Source organism: Malaclemys terrapin, chromosome 10, assembly GCF_027887155.1.
Source record: "Malaclemys terrapin pileata isolate rMalTer1 chromosome 10, rMalTer1.hap1, whole genome shotgun sequence".
NCBI lineage: Eukaryota > Metazoa > Chordata > Testudines > Emydidae > Malaclemys > Malaclemys terrapin.
The window spans coordinates 57,190,277-57,208,774 of NC_071514.1; the positions used below are offsets into that span (position 1 = coordinate 57,190,277).

Below are 18,498 nucleotides of genomic sequence, written 5' to 3' on the forward strand. Positions count from 1 at the left end.
CTTTGGTCCAGGAATGGAACTATTGGCATTTAGATAGCTAGGTAGATAGATAGATAATCTTTTATTTCCATGACACATAGGTGACCACCCTACCTGATTTACAGGATATGTGACACAGCTGTGAGAAACTAGAATCCTCAAGAGCAGAGTGGATAGCATCTTGTAGGGGCAGTATACTAAAGCAGGGAAGAAGGAAATCCATGGCTCTGAATGTCCTCCTCATCTATAATTTTTTTAGTGTCCATATTGCACTGGAAACACAGTAACAAATTAACAGGCATACACAACTCCTGAGCCACAGGTGCCCTACAAGTCTCATCCTCAGGCATGGAGGGATGTGGGGGCAAAACAGGTGATGCACTGTATCATTGGCCATGGAGAAAGGGTGGCATAGGGTAGATGATATGCACTGTCCTCTTCCAGAGAGGTGAGGTGGGATACACACATTCCAGCCACGTGGAAGTGATGGGATCAGGTAGGTGATACTATCGTCCAGCATAGGGGTGAATTGGGTGATTCACAGTATTCCCTGGCACGGGGTTAGTGAATAATACCATATTTTCCAGCAGGGGGCAGGTGAGACATAGGATCCTGGAGCTCCTGTTGTCAGGACCTGATAAGAGTTTTGCACGTGCGTCTCCTAAGAGCCAAGCCCCAGTGTCTCAGTCACTCTACCCAGTGAGAAGTAATTCTTGACAGGGTCTGAGTAGGCAGTATATTCTTAGACCACAAGGTTCTGTCTAGCATTTCTGCAGTTAGAAGCAGAAAACAATCCAGGAGAAGGCAGGCAGCTGCAGCTCTAAGACAAATTCACAGCGAAGGAGAGAGCAACGGAGTGGGAAAGAAAGAAAGAAGCAAAGAAAAAGCACCTAGAAGGTTAGTCTGCCTTGTAAGCTGTTGTCATTTCAAGGAATGGATGGTTTAACTTCTCAAAGTTTACTCTGGTCCTTAGATTCCCTTCCTGCACTGCTTTCTTCCTCCCCTCTCGTCACCTCCATTTAGCATTCTCTTACGTTCCTCCTGCTGAAGCAGTTTTTAGACCCATTACATTTCTCCCTTCTGACAAATGGAGCTACAGATGAATGAAGGAACAAGCTAAGAGGATTCAAAGGGGAGGGGAAATAACCTTCTCCGGTCTCTATATTCAGGGGCTGAGCACAATTTTCTCTCTGCTTGGACACCTCAAGCTCCTGGCCGGCATGGGGCTGAGGACCAGGTGAGGAGGGTTTCAGTGAGATAAGCATTTTTAACCATTTTGTTGATCTGGGTTGGAAGAGTGCTTTGAGTATTAATATACCCACCGATTTCCTGAGGGGAGTAGGGTCTTGGGACTAGCTGTGGCTAGCTTGAGGAGCTATGTTTGGATGCTTGGGAAGCAAAATACGGACTGAAAAGATCTGAAAAGTTCCAGGGCAAACAGTTAATGGAAATCACTCCTGCCATTAAAATTGCTTTTGGCTTGATTCCTAGGAGGTCTCTGGCCAGTCCTATAGCTGATTGGCTGGCTCCCCATGGTGACCCAGGACCAGAATAGCACTGCTATCAGATTTGTGTTGGTAGTGGTTGTGTTTTTTCCTGGGTCTATCTTCTTGCCCCATGACATTTGAGCATGGCTGCCCTTGGCTTTCCTCCTTTATTCCTCATCACCCTATCTCCATAAGTGCTTTTTTTTTTTTACTCTGGGTTGGAAAGGCAATCAGTCTGGTACAGGAATAGATCAAGCATCTGTCAAGTGGTGTGGGAGGCAGTCTGAGTGATCCAACTGGCAAACTGCCTCCCCCGCCCCGCCCCAGCTCACACATTGAATCCATGCCCTGCTCCCTTGGGTGAGTGATTTGTACCATTCCACCACCACTGGCTTCTGTTGAGCTTGGGTTATTATATGCCACAAGATTCAGGTCCCTGGAGCTGGCGCAGAAAAGTATCTTATAAACACTAGCAGCATGTGCATTGATACACACACACATGAAGGAAGAATTCTGTCTGTGGAGCACACATGTAGACAGAATGTCACTGCTGTATGTATGTGGAGGGGGAGAGGGGGAAGAGTATGCTCAGAGGCAGCAGCTAGACCTCCTTTTTACAGGTTCAACATATGCTCCCTCGTGGGCTAGCTGCCGCTAGTATGGAAAAGGGGTGAGACCATGGCCATCACCAACACCCTTCCCTTCGCGGTGTATAGCATCACCAACTCCTATGTGCCCATGAAGTTCAAGCATGATCTGTCCCATCCGGAGACAAACCAAACAACATGGACTGGCTGATGGTGGCATCAATGTTTTCCCTTTGCATTTCCTAATTAGGCTGATTGACTTTGTAAGAGCAACGTGGTAGGTGCTCAGATGCTATGGTTATGGGTAGAGCATAAAGCCGGAATAACAACAGCCTAGAATTTAATACTCATCAAATGGAGATCGGGGGTACCAGACTTGTTCCTTCTCTGGCTCTGGACCATGATCAGGCCCTTGTAAGGCTGACAGCAGGGCTCAGTTCTTTGCCAACCAAGTTAGCTAGCTGGGCTGAAAGCGTTTTCCTGGCTTTCAACCAGCTTTGCAAGCAAGGCAGGCACCGTCCACCTGTCAGCAGTTATTCCCCTAGGCCAGACCTCTGCGTGCATCTCCAGGCCCTGCTGAGAAACAGCAATGAACTTGCTTATCATAAAGAGAAACCAGCCCGCTGTACAGATCACCTTTTCTTAGTCTATGCAAGTTCAGTGCTGGGAAAACGTGCCTGATTGCCAGCCCTGGAGCCGGAGTCCTCTCTCTACTAACAGAGCAGGTACAACACAGGCAGGGAAAGTGTAAGCTCTCTCCCCAGTGTGCCCCAGTCTTGCTCTGCAGGGACCTGTTCCAATAAGGAGAGCTCACTCTATTCACTCAGTTCTTGTCTTCTCTGCTGGGACTGCACAAAAGGGGGCAAATGCTGTAAGTGCCAATTATGGTGGTGTCTTGGATGTTAGGAGCACCTTTCCATGGACACTACCATCTGATGTGTGGTCTGTATGAAACTGGTGGTAACTTTTGTACTACTGAGCTGGGCCAAGTTTGAACCTTTGATCTAGAAGTAAAAACACACCGCCCTTTTCTGACCTGAGGATCTCAAAGCACCTTACAAGAAATGTTAGCAAATTAATTTTAAAAACCACTCTTGAGAGATAGATCATTACCATGCTCCTGTTGTATAAATGGGGAAAGAGAAGCACAGAGAGGGGCCGTCCTGTGCTCAGTGAGTCCATGGTAGAGATGTGAAGAGAACCCAGGTCTCCTGACTCCCAACCCCCATGTTTTGGCCACAAGCTTATCCTTCCCTGAACCTGTCAGATCACTAGACCGTTAGTGCAGACTTCCTTCCAACAGTGCCAACTAGAACCAGCCTGAGGACCTCCTACCCTATGTCCTCCTTCATCTTCTGTGTCTCCTCTTGTGGGACCAGTTCTTTACACCGTGGGTCACCCCACCCTGGCTCTGTCTGCCCACACAGCATGCAGCTATGGTAATAACACTACTGCATTCACCAGGGTGCCAGCTTGGAGAACATTTGACATGGTCTTGTGCCACTGGCTAGTCATGACACCTGCTGAGCTACCCTTCGTGCTGGTCAGAGATGCACATGGATCTCATGGATTGCCATGGGAGCCTCCTGCGCACAGCCCAGAGCAGATCTGGGGGGTCTGCTGTTAAAGGACTAGGCAAAACCAGAGGATGAAAGGGCTTCCTTCTCTCCTCCTGCTGCTGCTGGCATCCTCTTCAGAAGAGAGGTCACGGCCGCTGTGGGGGGAGCAGAGCAAGAGCTATCTGAGAGGCTGAGTCATGCAATGCTGGCAGCTTGTGCTAAGCAATGACAGATGCGCCACCAAGCAAAGCCATGTTTTCTGGCTGTCAGCTGGGTGCCTCCCAGAGAGACCCCCGCAATGTGCTATATAGTCAGTGATTCCTCCGACCAGGTACGGGAGCCAAGAGGGCAGAGAACATCCATTTGCAGGGGCAGAACAATGGGATCCTGGCCAGTCTTGGACATTCCTGCTGTGCCGTGGGAACGTTCCAGACCCAGCCAGGATAACAGAAACAAACTGGATCCCAATCACTAGTGGGAAGGGGAGCTGACCGAAGTCAGAGGTGGGTGGAGGAAGAGAGAGGGGATGTAGACAGCTATTGTAGAGAGGAGAGTTGAAAGCCACCCAGTAGAAGTGGCTACTATTATGGCCATTCCATTTAGACATGGGTCTGAGTCAGATCCTCCCCAAATTCAGCATCCAGATCTATATTTTGCATCTCAGGTTTCTCCAAACTTCCATACCAGGGGGGATTTAAAACGGCTTTATGTACGTGAATTAATTCAGCCGCAACTCACCGGGGAAGTGGGGTGATATCAGTACTTCTCCATTTTAAAGTCAGGGAAACGGAGAAGCAGAGATGTGAAGTGTCTTGCCCCAGTTCACACAGAGCAGACCAGACACTGGATCCCAGATTACCAGGCTCACAGCTGTTTGCATGCTAGACCCTGCTGCTTTCCCTGCAGGTCGTTAAGTGGGGAGGACATCTCCAGCATACCAAGAAGAGGCGTCCAGAGCTCAGGCACCATAGTCTGGGATAGATGGGGGCGGGGGCTGTTCAAGACCTCTGCAGTTATTCTCCTTTATTCATTCTCCCTATTTCCAGCCTGCCTGATTTCCAGCACTGACAGAAATGGCCCACAGAAACAAGGGCGTGACTTCCAAGTCCAGCCACTCCAAGAAGAAGCCTGCGGAAGAACCAGTAATTACAAGCCACAACATGGACTCCCTGGGCTTCCAAGCTATGGATAGCAACGTCCCTGGTCTGTCGCAGGTCATCCTGAAGAAGCTCAACATGAAGAGCTATGACGAATACAAGTGAGTAATGCCGGGATGCCTGGTGGCTTCTGCACAAGGTGTGTGCTGCCATCTGAACACCCGCATGGCACACTACCTCAGACACCTCTAGGACTGTCTGCACTAGCCACTGGGAGCATTAGACTGCTGGATGGCCTGAGGGAAAGAACAAAGCAAACACTATGTGACCCTGGCTAGAGGGGACCTTGGTGGACTGATAGGGCCACTTCCAGTGAAAAGAAAGTTAAACTCCCTTGTTCTCAAAGGATCAGAACATCATGCCCTGTTGGTTCATACCCTAGTAGGGATAAAGTTCTCTCTCCTAAGGGGTCCTCAGATGAGGCCTGGCCCTGCCAGTTCATATCAACATGTGGCTATAACTTCCCTTCAGTTCAGAACAGTCACAAGCATTGATAAAGGCATCCGATCAGGACAGTCTCTGCTAGCTGCCATCAGGGCATTGATAACATTCGGGCTGGCCCCTACAACAGAAGCCCTCATCAAAGCTGTGGTAATGAATTCATACTGCAGCAGTGATGAAGCAGCATACAGTAACCCCCTGCAAGTTGAGCTGATGCTAACATCTTCCATTACACGGCATCTTTGGGCCAGTCTTGTCGCTATGAAAGGACCACGCTAGGACAAGGTTGGGTTGTGCCCTGCTCGCCTTTCATCGACTTTGCTACTTTGCGTGTTTTCCTGCAGGTCTGTCATGGATGGGAAGAAGCTGGGGATGGATTTCGGGATCCGGACTTATTTCGACATGTTTCAAAAAATGGAGGACACCTTCAAATTCTGTGCTGAGTGCAAGAAACTCCCCGATGCCCTCCCTAACCCCAGAAGCCTCCGACGATGCAAAAGGTACTCAACAGCACCCAGTGTGTGGCTGAGGGCGGCTATAAAGGACTGAGCCATAGCATAAGGCAAGATCCTTCCCTTGTCCCCAGTGGAAATATTCCCAGAATATCTATGGGAACAGGAGGACAATTCCTTCTAACATAGAGGCTTAGCTAGGCTTCTGAATGGGGCCCCATAATAGAGGTTAGTCCTCTGAGTAGCGGCTGGGTGCATCTGTTTTTGTTTTTTAATTCCTCAGGACCGGATCCAAAGTCAATGGGAGTCATTCCATTAACTTCAGTGAGCACAGGCCCTCAGTGTCTAAACCTCTGCACTCTCTGGCTATCATGGGTGGAGGATGAGATGTTGCAGGGGGTATAACTGAGGACAGGGGGTGTAGCTGTCCCTTGGTGGGTAGCTTGTACGTGATTCCAATGATGCTGCCTGGCTGCCTTCTGCATGAAGGCGGCAGTACCAACTCAGTGGGCGACACCTGCTAAGTGAGGAGCTCTCTGTTCTTACCAGCCCCTTTGAAAGACATTGCAACAGCACCAAGGCCAAACTAATCCCTGGTGTAACCCCAGTGGATCAATGAAGTTACCCCAGGAACAAATTCTTGTATTTATGTCTCATGTTCACATGCAGGGATAGGGGAGGGCAAGAATGCTGTGCAGTCCAGAGAGAGCCCATCAACTCACACTTTGAGTATTGGTCTCCTTGGGGCAGCTCTCTCAGGCTCACTCCTGATGGTCCTCTCCTATCAGGTGCTAGGATGTATCTTGAATTTGCTGCCTGGTGGAGCACCATATTCTTTCTCCTCTCTCTTGCTCCCTCTAGGTGCCAGAACGTGTATTACTGCAACTCAGAGTGCCAACGGGCCAACTGGCCTGTGCACAAGAAGTTGTGTAAGAAGCTGAGGTTGGTAGCTCTTGACCGGCTGGTAGAATGGCTCGTCTTCACAGGTAGGTTTGCTGCCTACATTCAACAGAAGGGGACAAGGGGTCCTCTTTGACTGGGTCAAAGCTGGCTGGGCCATCTGCAGCCAGAGGCCATTTGACTGTCTTAGTGCAGATTCATCTGTCTGCTGCCTCATGCAGGAAGCAAGCCTCCAAGTAGATAGTAAGAAGATTGCACCAAGAAGGGAATTGGGCCTGGGGTCTCATGGTGGATTCTATCCAGACCTGCTCACGTTCCCTCCCCAGCTCCCAGACCTTTGTGGCTTGCCTGGGTTTCCATGATATCAGTGACAAGCACTGAGGGCTGTCTTTGAAGCCTGACAGAGCCCTGTCATGCTGTGAAGCCAAGCAAGGTGGTGTCTGGATACCACTGAGTGTTAGCTAGGGGGAATCCAGGAATTGCACACACACACACACACACAGAGACTCATAGCTGCAGGGGCTTCCAGTCTCCTCATTAGGCCTCATACACTCAACTGTTCAGGGGATTTGTGGAGTCCTGCATACCTGTAGCTGCTCTCCTAGTTTGGCTTGAAGACTCCTGGGTTCTCTGGGGTTCCAACATCTTTCACAGAGTTGATGGCTCAGACGTCCGTTATACAGTCAGCTCCTTCATCTCCCTATTGTTTCCCCTTCGTTACCGCACAACGTATCCTTGTTCACTGGCAGGGCTGCTCTGAGCTCAGCACCTCCTGTTAAGCTGAATGGCAGAGCTTCAAGCACTGTCTTTTTAAAGGGATGATACCCTTATCCAGGAAAAAAGATCAGTACACCCTGGGGAAGTCTGGAGCACTGAGCTGAGAATTTCTGGGGTTCTCCTTCTAGGTGACATCCCATTCCCCACGGCGACCTGGACAAAGCGCATACAGGAGGTGAAAAGCTGGGAAGACTGGTTCTCCATGCAGGAGCACCTGGAAGAAAAGCTGAGCGCTATACTGACCGGGCGTTATATGAATATCCTCTGGGCCAACGTGGGGAAGCCAAAGCCAGAGGAGGGAGAGCTGCTGGAGTCTGTCAAACGGCTGACCACAGACTTCCAGTCCAGGCCGATCACCATTGGCTTGGCGCTGCATGCTTTCGGCATTAATCTCTATACCAAGCCTGTCACAGTACATGTCATAGGGGCTTCCCATATCGAGACCCTCAACACCCGGGTGACGGATTACGATGAGCTGACACGGGTGTTTCCTGGGCACCAGGGCATCGAGGTAGTAATGGTGGGAGTCAATGTGGTAGATGGACCCATCATGAGGCCTCCGCTGACAGCGTTCGGACCCAGGGGAAGAGTCTATCTTAGCAGCTACAAGTCGCTTTATCCTGACTTCTGGGAATCCCAGGTGGAGACTCATCAGGCTGCCCGCCCAGACCTTGTGGTAGGCTTTCATCCAGGTGAGTGCACAGACAGAGGCTAACTACTGTCTCAAATGGTGCTGCCCTCCCCACTGATACTGCCCATCTGGCCCCATCTGGGGCAGCGCTCCTCGGGTCCCTCCTTCTAGGCCCAATCCATGCTGCCCTTCAGATTTCCTGCTTCTCCCTGACAGCTCCCCCTCCCCCGAAATCTCCTCTCCTGCAGCTTGTTTCTGCACCCTCTGTTATCACCACACCCCGCGGCTGGGTTTCCTCCTGCTGACCTTCTCCACTTCCAGAAGGTAGAGGACGCTCAGATTGACAAGGACTTGGGGCAGTGTAGCAAAGTGAAGACCCACTGGCACGGCACCTCCTGCTGGTCATCTGGGAATTAGCTCTTTTCCAGCATATGGAGCACCCTCTGCAGGTCAGTGTCTCCTGGACCCCGGTGCCCTTTACCTCAGGGTTCTGCCTCAGCAGTACCCCCACGCTCTGGGTCTCCCCTCCCAGGGGAACCCCCAACCCTCTATACCCACCTTGCCTCATTGGCTACTGCCCATCATCATCTAGCCCCCGCTCACTGGGGCGACTGCAGTCTGTAATGGCCACTCACCATTGGCAATGGGGTAGGACCAGCCGCCTCTTCCTATCCCCGGGCTACACCTCTGCAGCCCCAGTACCTCTGTAGGCCTTCGCCAAGGCCTGCAGCCTGGGGGTTTACCAGGCTGGAGCTCCCCCCAGCTCCTCTTACCCTTTTCCCCAACACTGCTCTGCTCTGCTCTGCTTCAGAGGCCTTGCTCCCACGCAGCTAGCCCTTCCCACTCCAGGACTAGAGTGAGACTCCTCCCAGTTCCTGGCCCCCAGCCCTCTTATCAGGGCCAGCTGGGCCCTGATTGGGCTGGCTACAGCTTGGCTGCTTCCCCAATCAGCCTAGCTTGGCTGCTTCTAACCCCTGTTATACAGGAGTGGGGCAGCCACTCCACTACAGGCAACATAAAGCAAAAAGACGGAAGAGACACCAAGACAACATCTTCTCAATGGTGATACCAACAGGGCCGGCTCCAGGCACCTGCTTAACAAGCGGGTGCTTGGGGCGGCCAAGGGAGAGGGGCGGCACCTGAGGCAATTCAGGGGCAGCAGGTCCCTCACTCCCTCTAGGAGCGAAGGATCTGCCTCTGAACTGCCGCCGCCGATTGCAGCTTTTTTTTTTTTTTCCCCAATTGCCGCCGCCGATCGCGTTTTTTTTTTTTTTTTTTTGCTTGGGGCGGCAGAAATGCTGGAGCCGGCCCTGGATACCAAGGAGGCTCTGGGGGTTAAAGGCCAGAACGACTGAAAAGATTTCAACTGTTCCTTTCTGCCATGCAAGAAGAATTCCCACCGGGCTTTGTGGGCTGGGAATTGATGACATAGTCCAACTTTGCATGGGTCAGCTTGCATCCTGCAACCCCAGCTTAGCAGGACAGTTAGAGACTCCTCGGTTTACACAACGTGATGTCATTGCACTGACCCATTGTCAATGACATACTGAGGTTCATGTGGCAACATGGTGACTCAGCATCTAGGTGTTAGAATGTGCTGGGAGCATTTTTGTACCAAAGGACAGTGTCAGGAAAGGGCGGCCTTGCTTAGTGTATATTCCTCCTAGAGCTTGGCTTGCCTTTTTTTTAAATGTCTCTGCTCCTAAGCATTGTGCCACAGGCTTTAGTATTTAATGCACCATACACGCTGGATCCTTCATGTGTTTAACCAGGATCAGAAGATTTCCTCATAACATCTTTATAATGGCTTACACATAGAGAGCCTTGGAGCTGATGATCTCAAAACACTTTAAAAATGCAGGGATTGTATAGATGGGGAAACTGAGGCACAAAGTGATTTTTTTTTTTTAACTGACTTTCCCAAGGGCACACAGCAAGTCAGTGGCAGAATTGGGATTGGAACCCTGGAGTCCTGACTCCCATTGCCCTGCCCTAGCCATTAGATATTGCTGCCTCATATATGCCACAGTATATGATTTTTGAGAGCCCGTGCTCTCTTATCATCAACCAAGTTCCTTGTGACTTGCATTTGCCTTCTGCTGGGACAATAACATGAACCAAGAGCTCAGCAACACTGCAGACATTGGCTGTGGTAGCTTATATCCCGGGAAAGGAGGAGGTAAACCCAGGTACTTTGTTAGCTCCTAGTCAGATTGCTTTTTTAACTTTGTTGCCATATGCCATTAGGGACTAGCTGCCACAGGAAGTGCCACATAGCCAGGATCTCGTAGGCCTAATATCACAGCTCAGCCAGGCTATCAAGATTTCAGTCCAGATGTCTGCTGCCCCCTAGCAAGCACAGCCAAGAATGGTGTGCGCTTTCCCCCTCTGCGTATGCCAGACCCACTGTGTGCTTTCTAGATACCCTGGGACGTCACCAAGAGCCCAGTCTATTGGAAAGCGGAGACAGGCCTGAATCAGATCATCAGATTGGGACTCCTCTCCTGCCTTGCGCATCCCGCTCTGAACCCTGTGGATCATCCCAGTCTCTGAACTGAGAATCCAGCCCGAAGGGACGTTTGCAAGTGGTTAGGAAGTTTGAAGGCGTAGTTACCCTGGCCCTAGCACTAGTCCCTGCTGCAGTTGGGCTTAGCGTTAGAGCCTGCAGCTGTGATGCAGCAGCACAGAATGCTGCCCTGGTGGGGAGATAGACCCCCCCAGAGAGAGGGCAGCTCGAGCTGCGGAGGGGGCTCAGATTCTGCTGGAGAGGAGGCCATTGGAAGGCAGTTAAAGAAGGCAGCGGCACTGGGGTAAAAAGGAGATGTGGCTGAGGAAGCTGGATATGAAGGGCCGTGTGCAAGGAGCCCAGCCGTGCGGGGCACAGAGCGTGTGACTGGTGAGGTTGATCACTGGGACACTGACAGAGGGAATAAAGTTTAGGCACCGGAGGAACAGGCATGGCTGTCCGGGGAGACACTGTCACTTGTGGGTGAACCTGCTGGAAAGAGGTACGGTCGTAGCAGCATCAGCTCAAAGGAGCATCACAAGCCAAAGAAGTCAGGACAGCCGGGGTGAAACTAGACTTTGTAGCCAGAGGGAGGAAGAGTTGAGTCCTCCCTGAGGGTGACGCAGCATGTTGGCAAAGTTTCTTGCGATGGTTATTTACAGTTTATTATTTTTCTAAACAAGTATTTGATGTTACTTCATAATATTTATGTTCTTACTTAATTTGGGGGGTTTCCTTTACAAAGTTTCAGGTTATCTCCATTGCATGGGTTTGCCTCGGCCTCTCCTCACAGTCGGCATAGCCTGCCTGAGGCCTGCATCACTGCACTGGCCAATCGAGGCTGGAAAGGGCAGGAAATACTAGGGTTGCCATACGTCCTCTTTTTCCCGGACATGTCCGGCTTTTCGGCAGTCAAACCCCCGTCCGGGGGGAATTGCCAAAAAGCCGAACATGTCCGGGAAAATGGCGGCTCTGCTCCTCCCCGACTCTTCGGCTCTGTTTAAGAGCCGGGCTGCCCGAGCGCTACCGGCTTCGGGCAGCCCCGTGCCTCCAGACCCTGCGCCGCCGGAGCCCGGGAGGGGAAGTGCCTGGCTGGGGGCGCAGGGTCCGGAGGCACGGGGGCTGCCTGAAGCCCATAGCGCTCGGGCAGCCCGGCTCTTAAACAGAGCCGAAGAGTCGGGGAGGAGCAGAGCTGCCGCGGCTGGAGGCTCTGCTCCTCTTCGGCTCTGTTTAAGAGCCGGGCTGCCCGAGCGTTACCGGCCTCGGGCAGCCCCCATGCCTCCGGACCCTGCGCCGCCAGAGCCCGGGAGGGGAAGTGCCTGGCTGGGGGCGCAGGGTCCGGAGGCACGGGGGCTGCCCGAAGCCGGTAGCGCTCGGGCAGCCCGGCTCTTAAACAGAGCCGAAGAGGAGCAGAGCCTCCAGCCGCGGCGGCTCTGCTCCTCTTCGGCTCTGTGTAACTGACACAGTGTAAGTTACGCAGAGCCGCCGCGGCTGGAGGCTCTGCTCCTCTTCGGCTCTGTTTAAGAGCCGAGCTGCCCGAGCGCTACCGGCTTCGGGCAGCCCCCGTGCCTCCGGACCCTGCGCCGCTGGAGCCCGGGAGGGGAAGTGCCCGGCTGGGGGCGCAGGGTCCGGAGGCATAGGGGCTGCCCAAAGCCCGAGCGCTACCGGCTTCACGGTTTGCTGGGCAGCCTCCAGACCCTGCGCCCCCAGCTGGGCGCTTCCCCTCCCGGGCTCCAGCTGCGCTGGGGAAGCGCCGGCTGGGGGCGCAGGGTCTGGGGGCTGCCCGGCAAACCCTGAAGCCGGTAGCACTGGGGCAGCCCTTTCCCCCTGGCTGGGAGTGGAAGGGAGGAGGGGGCGGAGTTAGGGTGGGGAAGGGGCGGAGTTGGGGCGGGGCTAGGGGTGGGAAAATGGGCGGGGCCAGGGCTTGTGGAGGGTCCTCTTTTTTTATTTATGAGATATGGTAACCCTAGAAATACTCGCAAGCATGTAGAAATGGCCAGAGAATTACAAGGGTTTGTAACATATCAGCACTTTTATCTAAAAGAAAGAGAAAGGCCTAGGATATGAAAGCACCGACATGGCACAACCTATTGCAGAAGTAAATGGTGCTAGGCTAAGCCCAAAGAGCAAAGGCAGCCTCTGCAGAGGGATCTGGAGCTAAATCAGGTGTAAATCAGCACCACTCCATTGATTCCACTGGAGTCAGCTGAGGATCTGGCCCTTTAGAACCCCTCTGATCTGTGGCTTTCCTGCTCAGTGAAGACATGGCAAGGCAGTTTGGGGCTGTAGTAAATCAGCCCTGAGTTTAGCTCAGGCAACGAGTTCTGAATCTGGAGATGTGGGGGGGTGGGGTGAAGAGAAAGCTTCAGAAAGTCTGTTTATGGAAAAGTGCTTTTAAGATAGTCACTAAATAAGTCCGTGAGCTACTGGAAGTGGAATGCATCTGGGGAAAATATATCTGTCCCCAGTAGGTGCTACATAGAGTAATCCAGAGCTTAGTCTTTAGGAGAGAGGACGCAAGGGTCAGATCCAGGCAAATGGTTTTAACTCATTGCAGGGGTGCAGCGGGCTAGGAGTCTTTTTCTAAAAGACTGGGGCAGTGACATGGGGAGCTGTGAAATGATCTAATCAGAGGCAGATGGCAAAGAGCGAGGTAACTACAGAAGCCCTGACAGTCGGTTCACAGTAAGTGGGGTCAAGAAGCCAGCAAGGTGTTTGGAGTTGGGTGTGAGGGCTATCCAGGCAGAGAGGTGGCCCTAGAGTTTTAAAGTTCAGCTGGTGTCACAGGGTGCACCACTCACCACTGGGCTGATGCCACCTCCTGGTCACTCTGGGGATTAACTCAAGGCCTATGACCCCCTGTCCACAGTTTGTGCACCATCACTCCATCTCTGCTGTCAGCCTGCAGCCCCTCTCACAGCCTCAGGAACCACAGTTTCCTCTTTGTGGCTTGGCTCTCCAGCCATGTCTGTATTTTTTTTTTTTGGGGGGGGGGGGGGGGGGAAATTAGCTCCTCAATAGTCACTGCCTCAGTGCCACACACCCAGTGGCTGGAAGGGGAACCCAGGCCCACCATCTACTGTGAGTTCCAGCCCAGGGACCCTCAGCTCAGCAGCCTGGGCCATCTCTTCCAGACCTAACTGCTCTGTCCCTGGGCTGCTTCCAACGACTGGTTCCCCTTTTATTCCTGAGCCTACCAGTTCCCAAAGCCCCCTCCCCTTTTCCCAGGGAGGGGCTGCAGCCTGCCCGCCCGACTCGCTCCTCCATGTCTTCTGGCAGTGTCTGCTTTTTCCCAGCAGCCTCTTCCCCTTCCAGCTCCTGGGCTTTATAGGTCCTGCCTATTCCTGCCCAGTTGAACCGCCTTAATTAACTGCCTAATTGGTTAATTGGCCCATCTGGCCTGCATTAAACCCTGCAGGGTGAGTGTGGGGTAGATGACTCATCACACCAGACTTAAATGACTCTCTTACATGTTCCACCAAAGAACTGTGTTGCTCAGTTGAATCGATCACCAACCCAACCAAAACAAGCCAGGGAACCTTTAGTGAAGTCCTCTCTCTGCTTTTGCCATCTACAACCATGTCCGCCAGCCAGAAACCTCTTCTCTGTACTTCAGCCCAAAACATGCAACCGTAACCATCTAGTTATGCAGCCCCTATTGCCATGGTATATGGATGGCTTTATCCGCCCCACACACTGTGAAGTAGGGAAGTACTCTTATCCCCATTTTATAGAGGGGAACTGAGGCACAGAGAGAATGAGGCCAGGTCTAGACTAGAAATTTAGCTGGTATGGTAATGTTGGTTAGGAATGCGGTTTTATTTATGATCTTCCTAGGGTGGCAAAAGCCCTAGTGCAAACACAGTTGTAGCTTATTTCATTTGGGGAACTAGGATTAGCTATACTGGCAATAGCACTCTTTTGTCAATAGAAGCTGTGTCTTTCACTAGAAGGATTGACTGGCATAGCTGTATTAACAAAGCCTTTCTAGTATAGACTAAGCAATGGTCACACAGGGAGTATGTGGAAGAGCAGGGAACTGAATTCAGATCTTCCAAGTCCCAGACTAGCGCCCTTACCACTGAACCATCCTTAACTCAAACATCAACTGCTGGAAGAACAAAACACAATCTTGGAGCTCCCCTATTACCGCACCTAAATAACAAGACCGTGATCGATAACTGTCCAGATTGATCAATACTGCTATAGATTGCTAAGTAAACAGTGTCCAATGTTACCCTCTCAAACCATCCACTAAAGAACCTGCGCTGCACAAGCATGCTCTTCTTCAACATGGCACTGGGTCAACACTCAGAACAATCCAAATCAGCCATTTCTGACTGGGGTGTGCTTTGTGGAGAGCAGAGACATGCGTTATGGGAGGTGGGTGTGCATGTTGTAAGGTGGAGGAAGGGGAAAATCCTAGTTGTAGGTTACAAAGGTTGGGTGAGAATGTAACTGGTGTGCTTCTGGGTTTGGGGGTTGTGTTTCTAGGCTGTGGATTTAGGCACCCTCTGGTGGCTTTTACCAAAGATTCTGGTTTGGTGGCATGTGCATGTGCGCACACACAGGCACATGTTATTCTGTTGTAGCCCTTGGTTTCTCAGTATTAAGGCCCAGATCCTCAAAGGTATTTAAGCACCTGACTGAAATCAAAGGCACCTACGTACCTTTGAGGATCTGGGCCTACGGCCCTCTGTTCATGGTCATCCCTTGCTGGTATGTCTACACTACGGAGATGATAGCTATGTTGGCCTAGCCTCATAGTGTAGACGCAGCCTCCACTGACAGAAGGAGAGTCTGTCAGTCTAGGAATACCACCTCCCCAAACGAAGTCAGCTCTATTGACAGAAGCCCTCTATGGTTGACAAAGCTGCATCTCCACTAGGGGTTTTGTCAGTATAGCTATGTCGGTCAGTGGTGTGGTTTTCACACCCATGACCGATGGAGTTATGCCAATCTAATGTTTCAGTATGGACCAAGCCTCATGCCTGAGCTAGACTGTAAAAGCCATGGAGCAACGAGCTGCCATATTCTACCTGTCTGCAAAGCATCAAGCAGGCATCTAGCGTTGTTAATAAACAGACTCAATAATACCACAACTCAAAAGCATCAGTTGCAAGCAATGAAAAATATCTGTGGTTTCCTTTGTTTGCAGCCATGTAGAGCATTGCATAAGAGGCACAGACTATTGGCTGGAACAGAGGACTGGGAGTCAAGATCCCAGGCTTTTAGTCTTGGCTCTGGGCAAGGTCTACGGCTCTGTGCCTCAGCTTCCCCAGCTGTAAAATGGGGATATCTCACAGGTGTTGTACCGTGCTTTGGGGCCCTGGAAGGAAAGGTATAGCAGTGCAAAGGCTTATTATCCCTTAGCCAGCAGTTTGAAGGTACTGTGGATTGACTGACCCACCGTGTCCTCCAGGACCAACTTGTTGGCATCATGTTGGGATCCAATGTTCCCATAGGAGGAAGACAGTCAGCATGCCGGTGTGCCATGATGGCATTTTGCTGGCCGTACGCTAGCACCAGAACAATAACACTGCAAGCAGGGGGCTGGCCTGGTAGAGCCAGAAAGAGCCTGTGAAATCCCCAATGGCTCACAAGCTGGGAATGCTTCTCAAGCCCCCACTCCCAAAACACTGCATGCTCCAGTCAGCTCATTCCATCCAGGGTGTCCTAGCTGGGGGCAGGCGAGACAGCTGCATAAACAGCATTCCTTGTCACCGCTCCCTGCTGAGAAAACTCCCGGGGCTTGTTGCGCCTGCCCCTCCTCGTGGGAGACACACGCAGCTTCAGCACCTACCACAGCAAGGGCCTCAACCTGCTTCCAGTGACACCAGAGGCACGACTGCTATTGGCCTCACTGGGCAGGGGATCAGGCTCCAAAGCTTTCTGGTGTCCTTCTGGTGTCTGCAGGATTACATGCCTGCCTGGATGTGATGGAAGGCTGGCTCCCCACACTGCTGCTGCTGCGGGACTACAAGATCCCCACCCTCTTCACCCTCTACAAGTAAGAAAGGCCCTTCCCCCTGCTTTCCCTTGGGGGGCTGAGTACATGTGGGGCTCTGCTGTCCTGTGCCCCAGAGTCCTCCAGACAGTCATTTGCATGAGATATCTGCTTTTTGGACCAGTCAGCTTGTTGCAAGTCACTTTATAACAACAGGCTGTATTTGGCTATTAGCACCTGACTCTGTTTTAAACTGCTAAGGGAGCATTTTGGCAGCTGCCACTGTCAGAGCACTGCAGTGACGGTGCTCCTGCTGGAGCCCTGGCGAGCAGTGACAGGGCACTGTTGTGGGGGACGCTCACGATGCTGGAGTCCCAGCTGGCACCGATGGGACATTGCTGTGGGGAAGCTCACACTGCAAGTCTCCCGGTGCAGTGTCAGGGCCCTGGTGTTTTACTCCAGCAGGGTTCAAATCCCAGGAGGTGTCTGGGGGTCAGGGCTGGGGTGAGGTTGGCAGTGTGCTAACTGTGCCCCATCCCCTCCCGACAGCGAGCAGGAGCTGAAGTACTCCCTGAAAATCCTGGCAGAGCTGGAGACCCAGATCACAGGCTACGGAGCCAATCCCTTCGCCTCTCTCAAGCCGGAGCAGGTCTATTCCAACCCCAACAAGTCACCCGTCTACTGCAGCACCTACTACATCATGTGCCACGGGCTGGCTGGCACCCCGGATGAGCCAGACATGGGGGGGTTAGACGGGGCTGAGGACAGAGGGGAGTAGAGAGGAGACACCTTTGCTATATGTGCTGTCAGCTACTGACACCTCCCCAGCCAGAGTGCAGGGCTCCTCCTGAGTCCCTCTTCCCCGGGCTCCCAGCCGGCATTGGACAGGGAATCTCCATGCTCGAGCCCAGGCAGGAGAGCTGCGTGCTTGGCCTGTGCAGTGCAGGGGACCTGGGAGGTGGGTGGGCCTGTTCCAGGGGGCTGTAAAGCATTTCAGATAGTGCCCTCTGCTGGACAGGGCTGTGTGTTACAGTGATACATCAGCGACATGGAAGAGGATCCTTCCAGGTAATAATAAATATCACCAGGGTCTTGCTCGCCTATAGTGCTAGCTAGTAGCAGATCTCAAAGGAGGCCGGGATCATAAAGCATGTAGTTACTAGGGCAGCATCCAGCGTGGCTGCTCCTGACTGCTGGTGCCAGCTTTTGGGGGTCCATGTGCCTGGTGTCAGCTCCCCAGCTACTACCTTAGCGCACAGGTGAGAATGCCCGTCTCAGCTCAACGGGGGGCTCTGGGGAAAGGCTTCCAACCTGCCCTGGCACCCAGCGTGCAAACAGACACTTCCACTCAACCAAGGGCGGGGCACCCAGCCAAGAGCCACCGTCTCTGGGGCCTGGGCCCAAGTTACAACCCCACCCTGTTTATTCTACCCGTTCATTTCCAGGAGCTACAGCAGCTCCACTTGGCGCATGGGGAAGGTGTTGTCCCCTTAGGCCAGAGGAACATCTGGATCGTGGAAGGGGCAGGCAGTTAGCTCCCTGGGGCTCTGGAATGAGACTGGAGGTAGTATTGCCATGTAGTGAACATATCTGGCTTGGGAGTTTGGGGCTGGGGAGGAGGGAAACCCTGGAGTGATATTTGTGACCCTGGCTTGTCATCACTGAAAGGCAGGTTTTTCATTAGACCCAGCCTTCAACGCCCCTTGAGCATGGTTAGATCCACCCCACATTAGCCTGCTACTCTCGTGTTGTCCTCTGCCTCGGTGACCCCACAGGGCCACAGGCATGGGAGATGCTGGTGACCTCAATACCCAGACAGGATCTCTTCATGGCGGTGCCTGCCTCAGCGAATGCAGCTCACTCTCTCGAATGGACCCATTGCTGGTACAGCTAGGTGCCGTGTGCAGCATTGCAGAAGCATCCTTTCTGTTCACTAAAGAGCCATTTGCCCTTCCCCCATGGTGGTTGCCTTCCAGGGCCAGTGATGGCCACGCTCCTGAGCCATGGTGCATAGTGGGGAAAGGCGGGGGGGGCGTGGCCTAGGAGCAGGCTCGTGGCCAGACACTCCTCTCTGC

The 18,498-nt window shown here is 52.5% G+C and overlaps 1 protein-coding gene across 2 annotated transcripts; it reads left to right on the forward strand.

Annotated features, from left to right (window-relative positions):
* The first annotated feature begins 669 nt into the window (after window positions 1-669).
* MSS51 (MSS51 mitochondrial translational activator) lies at window positions 670-17,515 on the forward strand. Of its 2 annotated transcripts, XM_054043132.1 has the most exons (8): window positions 670-876; window positions 2,087-2,330; window positions 4,659-4,870; window positions 5,555-5,710; window positions 6,524-6,648; window positions 7,468-8,031; window positions 16,393-16,486; window positions 16,973-17,515. In XM_054043132.1, exons 3-8 carry the CDS (start codon window positions 4,686-4,688, stop codon window positions 17,199-17,201), a joined length of 1,353 nt encoding a protein of 450 aa, XP_053899107.1. In that variant the 5' UTR covers window positions 670-876; window positions 2,087-2,330; window positions 4,659-4,685; the 3' UTR covers window positions 17,202-17,515. The 2 variants fall into 2 exon arrangements, with proteins under 2 accessions (XP_053899107.1, XP_053899106.1); XM_054043131.1 differs by lacking the exon at window positions 2,087-2,330.
* Window positions 17,516-18,498: the final 983 nt, after the last annotated feature.